General features: G+C 36.0%; 1 protein-coding gene across 1 annotated transcript in view; it reads right to left on the reverse strand.

Annotated features, from left to right (window-relative positions):
• mmp16b (matrix metallopeptidase 16b (membrane-inserted)) overlaps window positions 1–11,052 on the reverse strand; it is a 52,346-nt gene extending 41,294 nt beyond the window's left edge. Inside the window, exon 1 of the mRNA XM_056465663.1 lies at window positions 10,663–11,052. Within this exon, the coding sequence (XP_056321638.1) occupies window positions 10,663–10,782 (120 nt within the window). The 5' untranslated portion in view covers window positions 10,783–11,052. The remainder of the gene's footprint in view (window positions 1–10,662) is intronic.
• Window positions 11,053–15,427: the final 4,375 nt, after the last annotated feature.

Genomic DNA, 15,427 nt, shown 5'->3' on the forward strand with positions numbered 1-15,427 from the left:
GCAAAAGCGTGTCACTTGCTCAAAATGGAGAGCTCGTTCCTCAAAAGCAAGCATTGATGTCAATGAAAGCATCAGTGTCATCAAGATGAAAAGTCCTGACACCATTGCTTATGGACAAGATAGTCAAATGGCTTTGTCCTGGTTTTATTATGACACTTTACTCTGTACATTTTTTTTCTAATGCAAAAAACTTCCTGATGCTCAAGACAGCACTATATACTACTTGCACAGCCATTTAAAAACTACAGTAAAGTTAGACATCACTGCCATTTCACGTATTTTCTGCATTTGCTCTTTGCAATTCTAATTTATTCACAGCATTGTGCAAAAGAATAAACACCCTTATTTACAACAAACAGAAACTTCCTTTGGGTAGAGCTGTGCACAACTGAAGACAATATTGCAGTACATATTGGAACTGAACCTACAACATACACAGTTCTGTAAATCATTCATCAAATTGTTCATTTTAGAAGACAAAGAAAAGATTTAAAAGGTTTTTTAAAATTAGCTTGACAGACTTTGCCTAGTTCAACATTTCTGTATGTAATGACTCAAGTAATGAAATGAGGACTACTAGTTTTATATGGAATGACTATTCAGCATTCACAAGTTGAGTTAATTTTGACTGACATGACATATGCTAATGATAATGGTATAAAACAGCAGAGAGTTGTATGAAAGCAACTGATGCATGTCCAAAAGCATTTGCAATTTGTTGGAAGGAATGAGAAACTGCTACTGTGATGTGCACCAATGACTAACTGTTTTGAGAAATACATTAACTGTTGTGCAAATGTAAATAGTGTTGTGAGAAATGCACCAAAGCCTCTGAGAAAAACTGTAAATGAAACATTTGAAAACAAATGGCATAATAATAGTGACAAAAACAATAATTCACAGCATTTTTAACAATCGGGCGACGCAGTGGCGCAGTAGGTAGTGCTGTTGCCTTACAGCAAGAAGATCGCTGGTTCAAGCCCCGGCTGGGTCAGTTGGCGTTTCTGTGTGGAGTTTGCATGTTCTCCCTGTGTTCACGTGGGTTTCCTCCGGGTGCTCCGGTTTCCCCCACAGTCCAAAGACATGTGGTGTGGGTGGATTGGGTAGGCTAAATTGTCCGTAGTGTATGAGTGTGTGAATAAGTGTGTATGTGTTTCCCAGTGATGGGTTGCAGCTGGAAGGGCATCCGCTGCATAAAACAAATGCTGGATAAGTAGGCGGTTCATTCCGCTGTGGCGACCCCAGATTAATAAAGCGACTAAGCCGAAAAGAAAATGAATGAATGAATTTTTAACAATCAACATTTTAGGATTCATTTATAACAATATAGAATTTTGAAAAATACTTACACAAATAAGAAAAAATAAAATGAATAATAATAACAATTCCTGACATTTATATAGTGCTTTTCTGGGATTTTTAAACCAACACAGAGTGTCAAAACCTTGGTTTAATCCAAAAGTTGGCGCTCACTGAGCAGCAAAGAGTCCCCTTCACTATACTGGGGCATTAGGACTGCCATAGACTGCAGGTTGAGCACCCCCTGCTGGTCTCACTAACACCACTTCCAGCAACCTGGCTTTCTCATGTGGTCTCCCATCCAGGTACTGACCAGGCACAGCCTTGCTTAGCTTCAATAGGCAACCATGTGAGAGTTGCAGAGAGTTACAAGATAATAAAAAAGACATTTTTTTTATTATTATAGGAGACCTAGTGTGCCCCATTTTACAATCAGTTAAATAAGTCTCTGATGTCCCTAAATTGTGTGTGATGTGCCAGCTCAAAATAATGCTTTATAGCTCTTTGAAACTGACACTTATAGGCTTTAATTTGGTGACTGTCACTTTAAATTTAAATGAGATTGTGCTCCCAGCCAGAAGGCGGAGCTACAGACGCCCCTGCCTCAGTGGAATCATCACAAATGGGCGGGGCTTTCCACCTCTGATGACCCGTACAAAGGGAGAATGTCGATCAAAGTGTTTCGGCAGACTGTTTTTATCAAGTGTGATCATAAAGAAATAGAATTAAATATTTTTTACTATTGGAGGCTGATTATATTCACAGACTGCTACCACATAACTGTTTAAATCCCTAATAAAAAATATTTTTGCATAATAGGTCCCCTTTAAAATATAACCGAATAAAATACAGTACACAACTTGCATTCAGATAGTTTGTAATAATTTTCCTGACTAGTTTTCTGCCTTCTGACTCTCTCTCACACATACACACATCCCTCATTTGCATCTTGCAGCAAAAGCCAATCAATGAAGTCAATTACAGGAGTCAGTATGTTGAAATGCACTTGCGTCCAGAAATGTGCTACTGTTTCCAGGCAAACAACCCTGTGTGCAAATAAGCCGTCATATTTTTCCCCTGAGTGCCACGCCATCAGTTTCCTAGGGGTCAGAGCCAGGACTAACCAATGGCAGAGAGGCACCGCTCCATAGTCTGCGCACTAACCTGCAGCCAAGAACACACTAATCCCCGCTTTCTTCCATCTCCCCTTCTTCCCTTTATCTTTCGCAACTTCCTGCTGAGCCAACCAGCCCCCTTTATCCGCTTTCTATGTCTTTAATCAGCTTGTACGCACATGACTGCGTGTTTTTGTGTGTGTATGGTGTACATTAGGAACCAAAACAGCTCTCAGGCAAAAATTGCTTTATTTGCATTTTCTAATCACAACTTGTGTTATAGGTAGGGCCAGGCAGAATCTGCGTACATTTCTGCAGTGAAAAACAAAACATTTTGGTAAAAAAAAAATCTGCGGATTTATGTGGAATGATTTTAGGAGTATCGTAACCAAAAACTTAACACATGAAATAAAAAAGAATACATTTTTAACTTTTATTTAATGTTTACAATCCAAATCCAGTTAGATCCACTTATTTGGTAAACAAAGCAAGTCTTGCATATAGTATGTCTACTAAAAGACAGAAAATATGACCTCACAAAGTGCATTGTAAATAAATGATATCTACATTTTAATATAACTATTGTTATATCACAATAATATTAGTGGAATTAATTTAAAAACTGAATAACTTTAAATTTACACACATTTACACAAGTGAATAAATAGACTCAATAGCTATGTTTCCATCCACCTATTTTTATGTGTATTTTGGATATGCACATAAAAAACGGTTGACGGAAACATTATGATGCACATACATTTTGAAAATGCACATAAAAAACATGCACATAACTGAGTAGGAGAAACTTTTTATTCGATAAGAAAAGATGCGCATAAACTACAATGGAAACACTTTTACCGCAAAAATTTCAGTATGCGCATTAAAAAAAGGTCATGTGATTTTGTGATAAGAGATCATGTGATGATGAAAATGTGTGTGAATGGACAAACCAGCAGGCTGAGCACACTGTACACCATCTGAAATGTTGTTTTGGTCATTCTAAAACACCTTACCGTTTAAGTATTAGTGTTATTATATTATTAATGACCTCCAGAATCAAGAGCGTATCTATCTATCTATCTATCTATCTATCTATCTATCTATCTATCTATCTATCTATCTATCTATCTATCTATCTATCTATCTATCTATCTATCTATCATTCAATTGTGTTTTACGTACTTTCAACAATGTATATAATTGTATATACATTTGGGGAGGGGGGGGGGGGGGGGGGGGGGGGGGATTTAGCACTCTCGCCTCACACCAAGAAGATCACTGGTTCGAGTCCCGGCTGGGTCAGTTGGCATTTCTGTGTGGAGTTTGCATATTCTACCAGTGTTGGCGTGGGTTTCCTCCAGGTGCTCTGGTTTCTCCCACAGTCCAAAGACATGCGCTATAGGTGATTTGGGTAAGCTAAATGTGTATGTGTGTGAATGGGAGTGTATGGGTGTTTCCCAGTGATGGATCCGCTGCGTAAAACATATGCTGGATAAGTTGGTGGGTCATTCCGCTGTGGCGACCCCGGATTAATAAAGGAAATAAGCTGAAAAAAAATGAATGAATGAATTACATACATTGGTTTAATCTAAAAAGATGATTTTCAATCATAAACTACTTGCCTCTAATCTTAAAATTACATTCAGAACATATATTTATTTGCAGAAAATGTAGTTATAGTATACTTCTCTCATCAACAGGCCATCCATGTAAACATATACTTAGCAAAGAGCTAATTCCCAAAATCCACTCCGCCTTCATCAGACCCATTAATAAGATGCACGACTATTTCTCTGTGGTCAACAGCACACAGCAACAACCCCTGACTCCCTATTAATCACACACAGAGCCGGAACAACAGCAAATGTCATTACCGACTTGGCACTAAGCTAAGCACATTTGCACCTCAATGCTAAAGACGTCGGTAATTAAAGCCCTGGAGGCGCAGTCTGGATTTCATAACTGCATCCTTGAACCCTTGCGCTCTCCAGTCTATTCCTAGTTCAGGATCAGGGGTCCGTCCCCCGAGCAGCCATTACTCATCTCTCACACACACAATCTCTCTGTTCCCCAAAGACCACTGACCTGTGCACTCAACTCACAACTGCTGCCAACCACTGCAGCCCTGCCAGCCAAAGAAGAAGTTAGAAAAAAAGCCCACACACGAGCTATATGGGTGGCAGAGAGCTGAGGAGAAGAAAGAGGGTCTAGTTATAGAGAAAGAAGTGAAGACTGTTCATCTGATGGCTCCGTCCTGTGGGTTTTGTTGTAATTTTAGGTCAATTTCATTAATTTATTTTGACAAGACGTGTTTAACGGCATCTTAAATCCTTGAATGTTTTTAATATTTACAATTCTTAGTCCTCCTCGTGAATTTAGATTTCTTATTTACTGTAAATATTTCCCAACTATGATTAACAGATTCAAAAAATTTTCACAGTATTTCCTATAATATTTTTTCTTCTGGAGAAAGTCTTATTTGTTTTATTTCGGCTGGAATAAAAGTAGTTTTTAAGTGTTTAGAAACCATTTTAAGGTCAATATTAATAGCCCACTTAAGCAATATTTACTTTCGATTGTCTACGAAACAAACCACTGTTACGATCACCAGCGATCTAATCCTTGCAAATCGCTGGAGAACTACAAATCGGTCACAGAACTCGACTACAAATACCTCCATGTACCTCACACACACACCAGTTCCTGATTCCCCCCTACGCACAGCTAATAACTCATCATAGACTGATTTCCTGGACTTTAAATTCACCTCTCTCACACACACGTTGCTGAGTCTTGTTTTGTCTGTAACACCACGAAGCGCTTCTATGTCTAATGCCGCGGTCACACTAGAGTTTGAGCACGCAAAATTTTGTTGTATGGCGCTGTGAAAAAGGTGGGATTAAACAAGATGATTAGACATTTAGAAAGCAAGCGATTGGTCCATACTTTAAATTTCTGTCGAGAGAGATCTTGTTTTGATCTTCGATTGGTCTCACGCAGTCATTTGATGTGATTTCGCTGGTCAGAGTTCACCAAGCTTGAACTTTGAAATGCAGCGAACTGTGAAACTTATTGCACGAGCTTGCGTTTCTGGTCTGATGCATTCAGATGCGTATGAATTCAAGTCTATGGGACGAAAAGTCCAGTGTGACCGCGGTTTAAGTCTTTCCGCATTTAATCCTTGCCTTGTTTTAGCGTTTATGTTAATTCTTTGCTGCCTTTATCAACCTTTTCGCATATGACTTTGACAACGCTTCTGAATTGCTTCTATTTTACTGTCTGTACCTGTTTGCCTGTCTGCCCATTCTGTTTAATAAACTGCAGGTGGATCCTCAACTCAGTTAAACACTGTTATACAATGATTTGCCTAATTAACCTAGTTAAGCCTTTAAATGTCACTTTAAGCTGAATACTAGTATCTTGAAGAATATCTAGTCAAACATTATGTGCTGTCATCATGGCAAAGATAAAAGAAATCAGTTCTTAAAACCATTATGTTTAGGCCGAATCCCAATTCTATTTTTTTACCCCTAACCCTTCCCTTAGCCCTTCCCCTTGGCCCTAAGCAAATGGGAAGGCACTACAAAACATGCACGTGTCATCATATGTCATCAAACTGCAGGGTTAAAAATAAAATCTTGGTGGTGAGGGGAAAAAAAAGGTATAGACACAGAATAAAATGTTATAATCAGATATTAAGTCGTAATTATAACACAATATTTTGCTATTTCGATATAATTAAGTCATTAATTTGACATAATTAAGTCGTTATTTTGACATAATTGTGTTAATTTCTATATGAGCCACTAGATGGCAGAATGAACCACCAATTTATCCACCATATGTTTTTACACAGCGGATGCCCTTCCAGCCGCAACCCATCACTGAGAAACATCCATACACGCTCATTCACACACACACACTCATACACTACGGTCAATTTTAGCATATCAAATTCACCAGTACCACATCTTTGGACTTGTGGGGGAAACCGGAGCACCCGGAGGAAACCCACACGAACACGGGAGGGCATGCAAACTCCACACAGAAATGCCAACTGACCCAGCCAAGGCTCAAATCAGTGTATGTGTTTATTCCAACGTAGTTTTCACAAGAAATTATTAATTTATTTAGAAATACATAGTTTTGTAACGTTTGAACTGCTGATATTGCATCTTCATTTCAACCCAGACTCATTATGATTATTTACACCTATATGCATTTATGGAGAGCGCCAAATACATCCTAGGGGGTGTGTTTTTTGCAGTTTTTGTTTTTGCGAATCCACAAGGGGTCGCTGTGTATGCTTTTTGCGATCTCAATTTTTTTTGACCAAGTGCCATTCGTGCCTGCTTTTCTCACATAAATTAACTAGAGGTCGATGTTGACTTACTCACTGACTAATCGACTGACCCACCCTCCTCCTTCCCTAAACCCAACTGATAGTGTTTTCAAAAGCACTGATTGACCAGTGCCCACCACCTTCCCTAAACTCAACCAACAGCGTTTTCAAAAGTAACCCAGAAATAGAACAGCTCTTGCCTGATTTTTACCACATTTTCATATTTTACCACATTCTCACCCTGTTATTTACTTGTTTATTTTATTTTTTGGCTTTTGTTTTCATCTTTCCCACTTTCTAGAACCGTTCTTCGCCTGACTCGAACCCTGTCATCCCGGTAAACTTTGCCACAGACGTACGCGGTGAGCCACTAGACAAACTGGTAACAGCAGGAAAGCTGTCCACATGGAGATAAGGAGTCAGCTGGTAAGCACGAAAAGGAATGACATCATACCGCCTCATAGCGTTCATTTTAAAGATGAAATGCAGCCATATGTACCTCTGGCTACATAATTCACGATCTCCAGAAATGTATATAGGGCTACGTTTTCAGGAATGAGCCCATGTTGCTTCATTTGTTTATTTATTAGTCATTTTTATGGGTAAGACTGTTAAGAGAACATTCTGTTCCTACATTTATTCGCCTCCACATTTCGCAGTGCACATGGGCGGAACAGTACATTTTTTCATATTTTTTTAGGGGTTTTCACCTTTTTATTGATAGGACAGTGGAGATGTACAGATAGGAAAGTGTGGGGAGCAAAGATAGGGGACGGATCAACAAAGGACCTCAAGCTGGGAATCGAACTTGGGTCACCGCAAGTGCCTCTGCGATATCTGTCGACACACTAACCACTAGGCTATTCCGCCGACAGAGGAACAGTAAATTTGACAATGTTTTCTCTTCTGGCTGCAGTTATCAGTCTCACACATTTTTTCCCTTCTTCTGAAAGTCTCGATAACACCATCGTGGAGTTTTTCTTTTATTATTACAGCAAATAGGATTGTAAAAAAATAATTTGTTGAACTCTCCCATTCACTGTGCTCTAAGTTTACCAACTACGTTGACTTCCACTCCTGAGAAACCCGGAAATGTGAAAAGGCTCCATTATCATGACAATCCCGTGATCTGATCCACTGGCACAGCGCCCTCTACCACTCTTGCCTCCCAGCCAAACAGAGTCACGCGGGTGACAAATTCTCTCAATGTCAACCAGCGCTGCCAGCAGCACTAAACATCACATTTGCGCCCATTCCAGCCCAAAGGAGTTTTGCGGAGAGAGCAGCTGAGCAACTTACATAATCTTTATGTGCTTCGCGTTATCACGAGAGTCTGAGGTTGAGTAGCGGTGAGTAAATCAAGGTAAATCTGCTTCTTCATCAGTTCATTGATCGCTGAGGGAGGCATGTGATTGTCATCTCTGAGTGAATGGATCTGGACTAGCGGAATGAGCGATCGCTCTGATTGCTCCTAAGCTCTTACACTCATGATTTAGCTCTCCATGTTTTGAGCTTGCGCATTCAAATGCATAACAGTGTAAGATTAGGTGTGAAACATTTGTAAGAATAGAATAGAATAGAATAGAATAGAATAGAATAGAATAGAATAGAAAAGAGTAAAGTAGAATAGAGTAGAATACAGTAGAATAGAGTCCAGTAGAATAGAATACAGTAGAATAGAGTCCAGTAGAATAGAATAGAGTAGAATAGAGTACAGTAGAACAGAATAGAGTACAGTAGAACAGAATAGAGTACAGTAGAATAGAATAGAGTACAATAGAATAGAATAGAATAGAATAGAATAGAATAAATGTTGTGTCATCTATTAAGAATGGCAAAACATAATATGAATGCAATACCATATAATTGAGTAGAATAGAACAGCACGGAGTAGAATAGAGTAGAATAGAATAGAAAGAAATAGAGTAGAACATAGAATAGAATAGAAAATAGTAGAATAGAAAATAGTAAAGGAATCGAATAGAGTAGACTATAATAGAGTTGAATATAATAGAGTAGAATAAAATAGAATTTTGTTGAATAGAATTGAGTAAAAGAATAGAATATATTAGAATAGAATAGAATAGAATAGAATAGAATAGAATAGTATATAGTAGAACATGATACTGTACAATTGTATTCAGTACACTGAATCACAAAAAAAAGAATAGAATAGAATAAAATAGAAAAGAATAAAATAGAATAGAATAAAATAGAATAGAATATAGTAGGCCATACTACTGTACTATTGTAAAATTGTATATACTGAATCACGAATAGAATAGAATAGAATAGAATAGAATAGAATAGAATAGAATAGAATAGAACATAATACTGTATAATTGTATTCCATATAAATCACAAAAGGGTTAGAATAGAATAGAATAGAATAGAATTTGTAAAGATAAAATATAATAAAAGAGTACATAAGACTAGAATAGACTTCACTAAACAAGACAGATGAGAATAGAATAGAATAGAATAGAATAGGACAACAAAAGAACAAAATAAAAGCCTAACATACCAGAATTTGTCAAGATAACATATAATAAAATGTTACATAAGACTAGAATAGAATAGAATAGAATAGAATAGAATAGAATAGAATAGAATAGAATAGAATAGAATAGAGCATAATACTGTATAATTGCATTCAGTACACTAAATCACAAAAAGAATAGAACATAATAGAACATAATAGAACATAATAGAACAGAATAGAATAGAATAGAATAGAATAGAATAGAATAGAATAGAGCATAATACTGTATAATTGCATTCAGTACACTAAATCACAAAAAGAATAGAACATAATAGAACATAATAGAACATAATAGAACAGAATAGAATAGAATAGAATAGAATAGAATAGAATAGAATAGAATAGAATAGAGCATAATACTGTATAATTGCATTCAGTACACTAAATCACAAAAAGAATAGAACATAATAGAACATAATAGAACATAATAGAACAGAATAGAATAGAATAGAATAGAATAGAATAGAATAGAATAGAATAGAAACATATCTGTACACCAAAACACAGTAAAGGCTAAACTGGAATGGAATAGATTAGAAATTCATTTGTTTTTCTGAATAGGATGGAATAGAATAGAACAAATCACGAAAAAAGACTATACTACAATTGAATAGAATAGCACGAGTTTAGAAGAGACTACAAATCTTTCCAAAACCCTGAATCACAGAACAGATTAGGATATAATGAAAAACAATGACATTTCAGCGCACTTTGCATTAGAGAATAGAAGCATTATAGTCCGTTCTGTTTTAGCCTAATCTGCTTTATTCTATTCTGTAAACTGGTGGAGTAAACACGAATGTAATTCAAGGTAAACAGACATGATGATGTTGTGAAATGCAGTGTAAACACACATGCCGTACTGTTTCATTCAAATGTCTGTAATTTTAGAATAGAACAGAATAAAAACACAATACAAAGGTAAACAGACATGCCATGTTATTGTGAAATGCAACGTAAACACAAATGCCATTCTGTTTATGCGATGCAATGCATGTCATTTTAATCTCTTAACATTATTTGTTTACATTTTTTATGGAAGGGGCTTGTTTTATAACAAATTGCGTTTGCTTTCAATACTGGAACAACTAAACCACACTGAAACAAAGCATTTCTGTTTAACAACCACCAAGCAGAGTGTCATTTCTGTCTTCACAATAGCAGAATAGCTGTAAATAGCACAGATTTAGACGTGTGATTTCAATGTAATGCAGCATATTCCTCATTTATTTATGACCTGCGTTATAAATAATGTTCTAGTGTGATGTTATTCTGCTTATTCCGACCATACGCTAGTGTGTGTGCGTGTGTGTTCATGACTCAAGCAGAAGATGCTGATGCTGATGTTGGGCCAGTCTTACCTCAACGCTGAATTGATGCTCTTCGGCCACCGAACGGCACATCCACATTGCGTTATGGAGCCAGAACAGCAGCGCATACACACAGTCCAGCCTTCGCCTTTTAAGCAGCGTAACGTTCATATTTGTAAATTCGCTTGATAGTCCGTTTTAGGCGACTATTTGTGTCTCTATATCCTCGTATGTCAGTTAAGCAAGTGGCATTTTGGACCGAAGATGAAACGATCGCAGCGCGGAGAAGCATCGGCGTCCGCACATTGTGTCATTTGTCTGGCAATCCGCAATCCATCTTTAATATCCGAGGCACTATTTCGAGACATTTCTCCTGCTTTGAAACGCTACCTTGGCGAACTGGCAGGTTGCTTTTTTTCTATATTGAGCAGCATCCAGAGCGTAAGCACTGCGCATGCGCTCTGACTCGCTGGGCAGTGATGCTTGTTGACTAGTAGGCACCATTCATTCCTCCTTCATTCTCCTTTCTCGCTTGTCAATCACAGATCAATGAACGTGTAAAATGGGGGTCTTGGGTGGGCGGGACACCGACTCTGACGGTTTCTTGAACTCAAACATCCGTCTGTTTAATGAGATATTACCTAAAACATTAGATGGTTGATGTTTGAGGAGGGGCGGAAGGGGCTATTAATAATTAATCATATTGGAATAATCGCTTCCAAGTTTGGATACAATTAATTCACTATGTCATTTTTGTCCTTTAATACAATCCAATTTAATATTTTACAAGCTTAAAATACAAATATAATGGGTCGGATATTCACAAGTATTAAAATTTTGCGGAGATTGGAAGAATTGGGTGAAATTGATTGTCGACTAATTGCGTCGGCCATTTTATTCTTCTTCTTTTTGTAAAAACGGCGGGTAAAAAATTTTGTAAATATATGTAAATAATACAATGATGTGAAATTGGACATGTACATCTGTGAGACAGCAGACATTTCATGTACCACAAGATGGGGGTGGTTCACTATTTTAAAAACTATATATATTTTATATAGGCCTAGCGATTTTCAGTCAAAATGACTTAGGTAGTAGCCGATATACGCTGACAAGCGGTGTATTTTCCTTTCATAAATTGACACATAGGGTTAATTTTTTATATTATTGTTAGTAATTTACACAAGTCTGCTTCTACGCCTTTAGTGATGATACCAAACTGCATTTTATAGCTTAACGTGTTCCACCTTGAAAGAAATAGCTAATGTTGTTTTTCGAGTTAGCCGAAGTGCTAACACATGTCGAGATAGTTGTGCGTGGTTTAGGCCCTCAGTATCATGCAAAAAAAAAAAAAATACTGGACAAATAAGCAGGGTGCCATTTACAGCGGGTTTGGGGGGATTAACCCCCTTAATTATCACTTGATCCCCCCTGCAGGACGTCAAAACAACATTGGGCCGTCATCTCTTTAATACTGAGAAATAATTTGCTCTGCTTTGTATTTTTATAATAATGATAATAATAATATAATAATAATGATAATATTTAAAATTAATATAAAAAATCGAATGGTTCATGCCACCGCGAATGCATAATTGTACTAAACAGTCTGAAAACGACAGATCTAAAGCACCGATAGACAACGTAACTGTTCACAAAACTGTTCTCGTAAAATAGCTGTTTGTTTCTACGTGTAGCTTAAAAGTAAAGTAAAACTAGATGCATAGTTTGACTTACAGTAAACTCAGAAATAGATAATCGGATACTTTAGGTCAGAATATACAAAATATCCCACAAAACAATGAAAATTTATTTTATTAATAAATTAGATATAACTTCAATAGATACATACGATTGATTCACTGAAGCATGTATTACAAAAACATTACTGAAAAAGTTGACCCCCCTGCTCGTCAATGTATAATTCGCACCCTGCATATAAGTACCTCTTGGAAAAAAAAGACAAAAGGGTGGTCCATACCCTCCCCATTTGTAACAACTCAAGTGTCTCATATTATGCAAATCTTAGGCTCAAGCTGAACAAATTGCATGCGTTGGATTCAAGGATCACAACCCAAGTAGAAAGAAACTTTTTTTTTTTTTTATTCCTATAGGCCCTACTGGAACCACACAAATGCACAACAATTCTCTTGAGTCTGAATATCAAAAGTTATTAAACAGTTAAAAATGTTGTATGACTCAAGGTGAATACTTGTCAAAAAGTGTTTGGAAAGCTATAAATCAGGGTAATTTTGAAAACATGCTTTTGGGTAGACTTTGCTACGCCCATCAGTAAAAAATACAATCTCTGAACTCTGAAAAAAGCATATCAACTTTCATGAAGATCGAGCAATCAGTGGCATTGTCAAAATACTGCCAAATGTTCTATGTAAACAAGTTATATATCCAATTTATCAAGCATCAATTTATCAACAGTGCGTGAGTCTAAAGAAGCATGTAAACATTAGGTCAATGAAATGCTGCAAAATGCTATATATGCAGTTGAAGTCAGAATTATTAGCCCCCCATCGAATATTTTTTTCTTTTAAATATTTCCCAAATTATGTGTAACAGAGCAAGGAAATCTTCACAGTATGTCTTTTTTATGAATAATTATTTTTTATGTTTTATTATGACAGGACAGTAGAGATTTTTTAGACAGGAAAGCATTGGGAGCAGAGAAAGGGGACGGATCAGCAAAGGACCTCGAGACGGAAATTGAACTCGGGTCACCGTGAGCATACTGGTGCCATTCACCTTATTCTCCGCATTTGAGTGGGCGCAGCCATTTGAATCATTTTGGCTCGAGACTTCCGGTCTCATTCACTTCCATTCATTTTTAGATGTTAAAAACAGCTCGTTTTGCTGCTTGGTGTTGCAAACTGATATTTTCTTATTATATTATTCTACTTTGTCTGTATTGTCATGCAAACACTTGTTTGAAGAGTAAGTAGTTTGACCGTTTTCTGCCGTTTATTATTCCTAGTCATTTCTCCCATAGGCAGCTGAATCGGAAGTTCTAAAACAATCGCACAAACGCGCACTTCCGCATTGAAGAATAAGGTCAATATGTCAGCACACAGTACCACTAGGCTATTGGCGCTGACACTTCACAGTATGTCTGATCGTATTTTTTCTTCTAGGGAAAGTTTTATTTGTTTTATTTCGGCTCGAATAAAAGCAGTTTTAAATTTTTTAAAAGCCATTTTAAGGTCAAAATTATTAGCCCCTTTAAGCTTTATTTTGTTTTTCGACTGTCTACAGAACAAACCATCATTATTCAATAACTTGCCTAATTACCCTAACTTGCATAGTTACCCTAATTAACCTAGTTAAGCCTTTAAATGTCACTTTAAGCTGTATAGAAGTGTCTTGAAAAATATGTAGTCAAATATTATTTCCTGTCATCATGACAAAGATAAAATAAATCACTTATTAGAAATGAGTTATTAAAACTATTATGTTTAGAAATGTGTTGAAAAAATCTTCTCTCTGTTAAACAGAACTTGAGGAAAAAAAATAAACAGGGGGGCTAATAATTCAGCGGGGGCTAATAATTCTGACTTCAACTGTTTTTTTCCAACCATTGGAATTTCAAATAGTTCAAATGACCATATATGAACACATATATAACAATATATATTTGAACATTTGTACATATTTTTTTCCATACATATTTTATTAAATATTTATTTAAAATATTACATTTATTATTGGTTGAAAGCAGCCATTTTGCAATATTTTGAAATACCCTGTAAAAATGTAATGACAAAAATATTTATATGTTGCTTTAACTTATTTCAATAAGTTCAGCAGGTGTCAGATACATTTTTAAAGTATACAAAGTTTAACTTAATAGATTTAGCCAGTTTGATTGATGTAAGTTGAGATGACTAGAACAAAAATTAAGGCAGCAGGATATTTTTTGAAGTGTATACTGTGTTTCATATATGACATTATTATGTGAAATCCAAATATGAACTTGTTTGTCAATTATCTAATTTGCATATATTACTATATATCAGATTACTGAAGTCAAACATCTGTAAATAGTCATTTTTGTGTCCGGTTGATACACTGTAAATAAATATATGATCAATTAGTCATAGCATATTCACTGCATATGAATATTCTGGAAGGCCTATAGCTATTTAAAAGAACAGTTTACTCTAAAATTACAATTCTGTAAACATTTAATGATGATTAATGAGGTTTTTTTCTGTTGAACACAGAGAAGATATTTTGAAGAATGTTGGAAACCGCTATAGCCATTATTTTTACTATTTATGCCAATATCTACCAGTTAACTACTTGTAAATCTTGACAATATATTTATTTATTTATTTATTTATTTATTTATTTATTTATTCATTTATTTATTCGTTTATTCATTTATTTATTTATTTATTTATGGTGCTGAAACCTTGTTGTAGGTGTCATTTACAAAATGGGCTTTGCCCAATATATATTAAAAAAGCCTATAATTCCTAAACAAGTAGTTTAGCACAAGCAAATAACAAATTCTGTCTTCATTTATTACCCATTAATTACCTCAAACATAAATATCTTGAAGAAAGATGAAACATGTAACCTGTTTTCTGTACCATATGGAAGTCAGTGATTGCCGGTTTTCAGCTTTCTTCAAAATATCTTCATTTGTGTTCAACAGAAGAAAGAAACTTTTGGTTTGAAACCCCCTGAGAGAGAGTAAATGGTGAAGTAATTTTCATTTTTAGGTGAACTATCACATTAAAGCATGGAAAACGGTAACAAAACCGGCCACACGGTGGTGCTAAAACTGTTATAAAGGTGAAAA

This window comes from Danio aesculapii, chromosome 2, assembly GCF_903798145.1.
Source record: "Danio aesculapii chromosome 2, fDanAes4.1, whole genome shotgun sequence".
Classification (NCBI taxonomy): domain Eukaryota; kingdom Metazoa; phylum Chordata; class Actinopteri; order Cypriniformes; family Danionidae; genus Danio; species Danio aesculapii.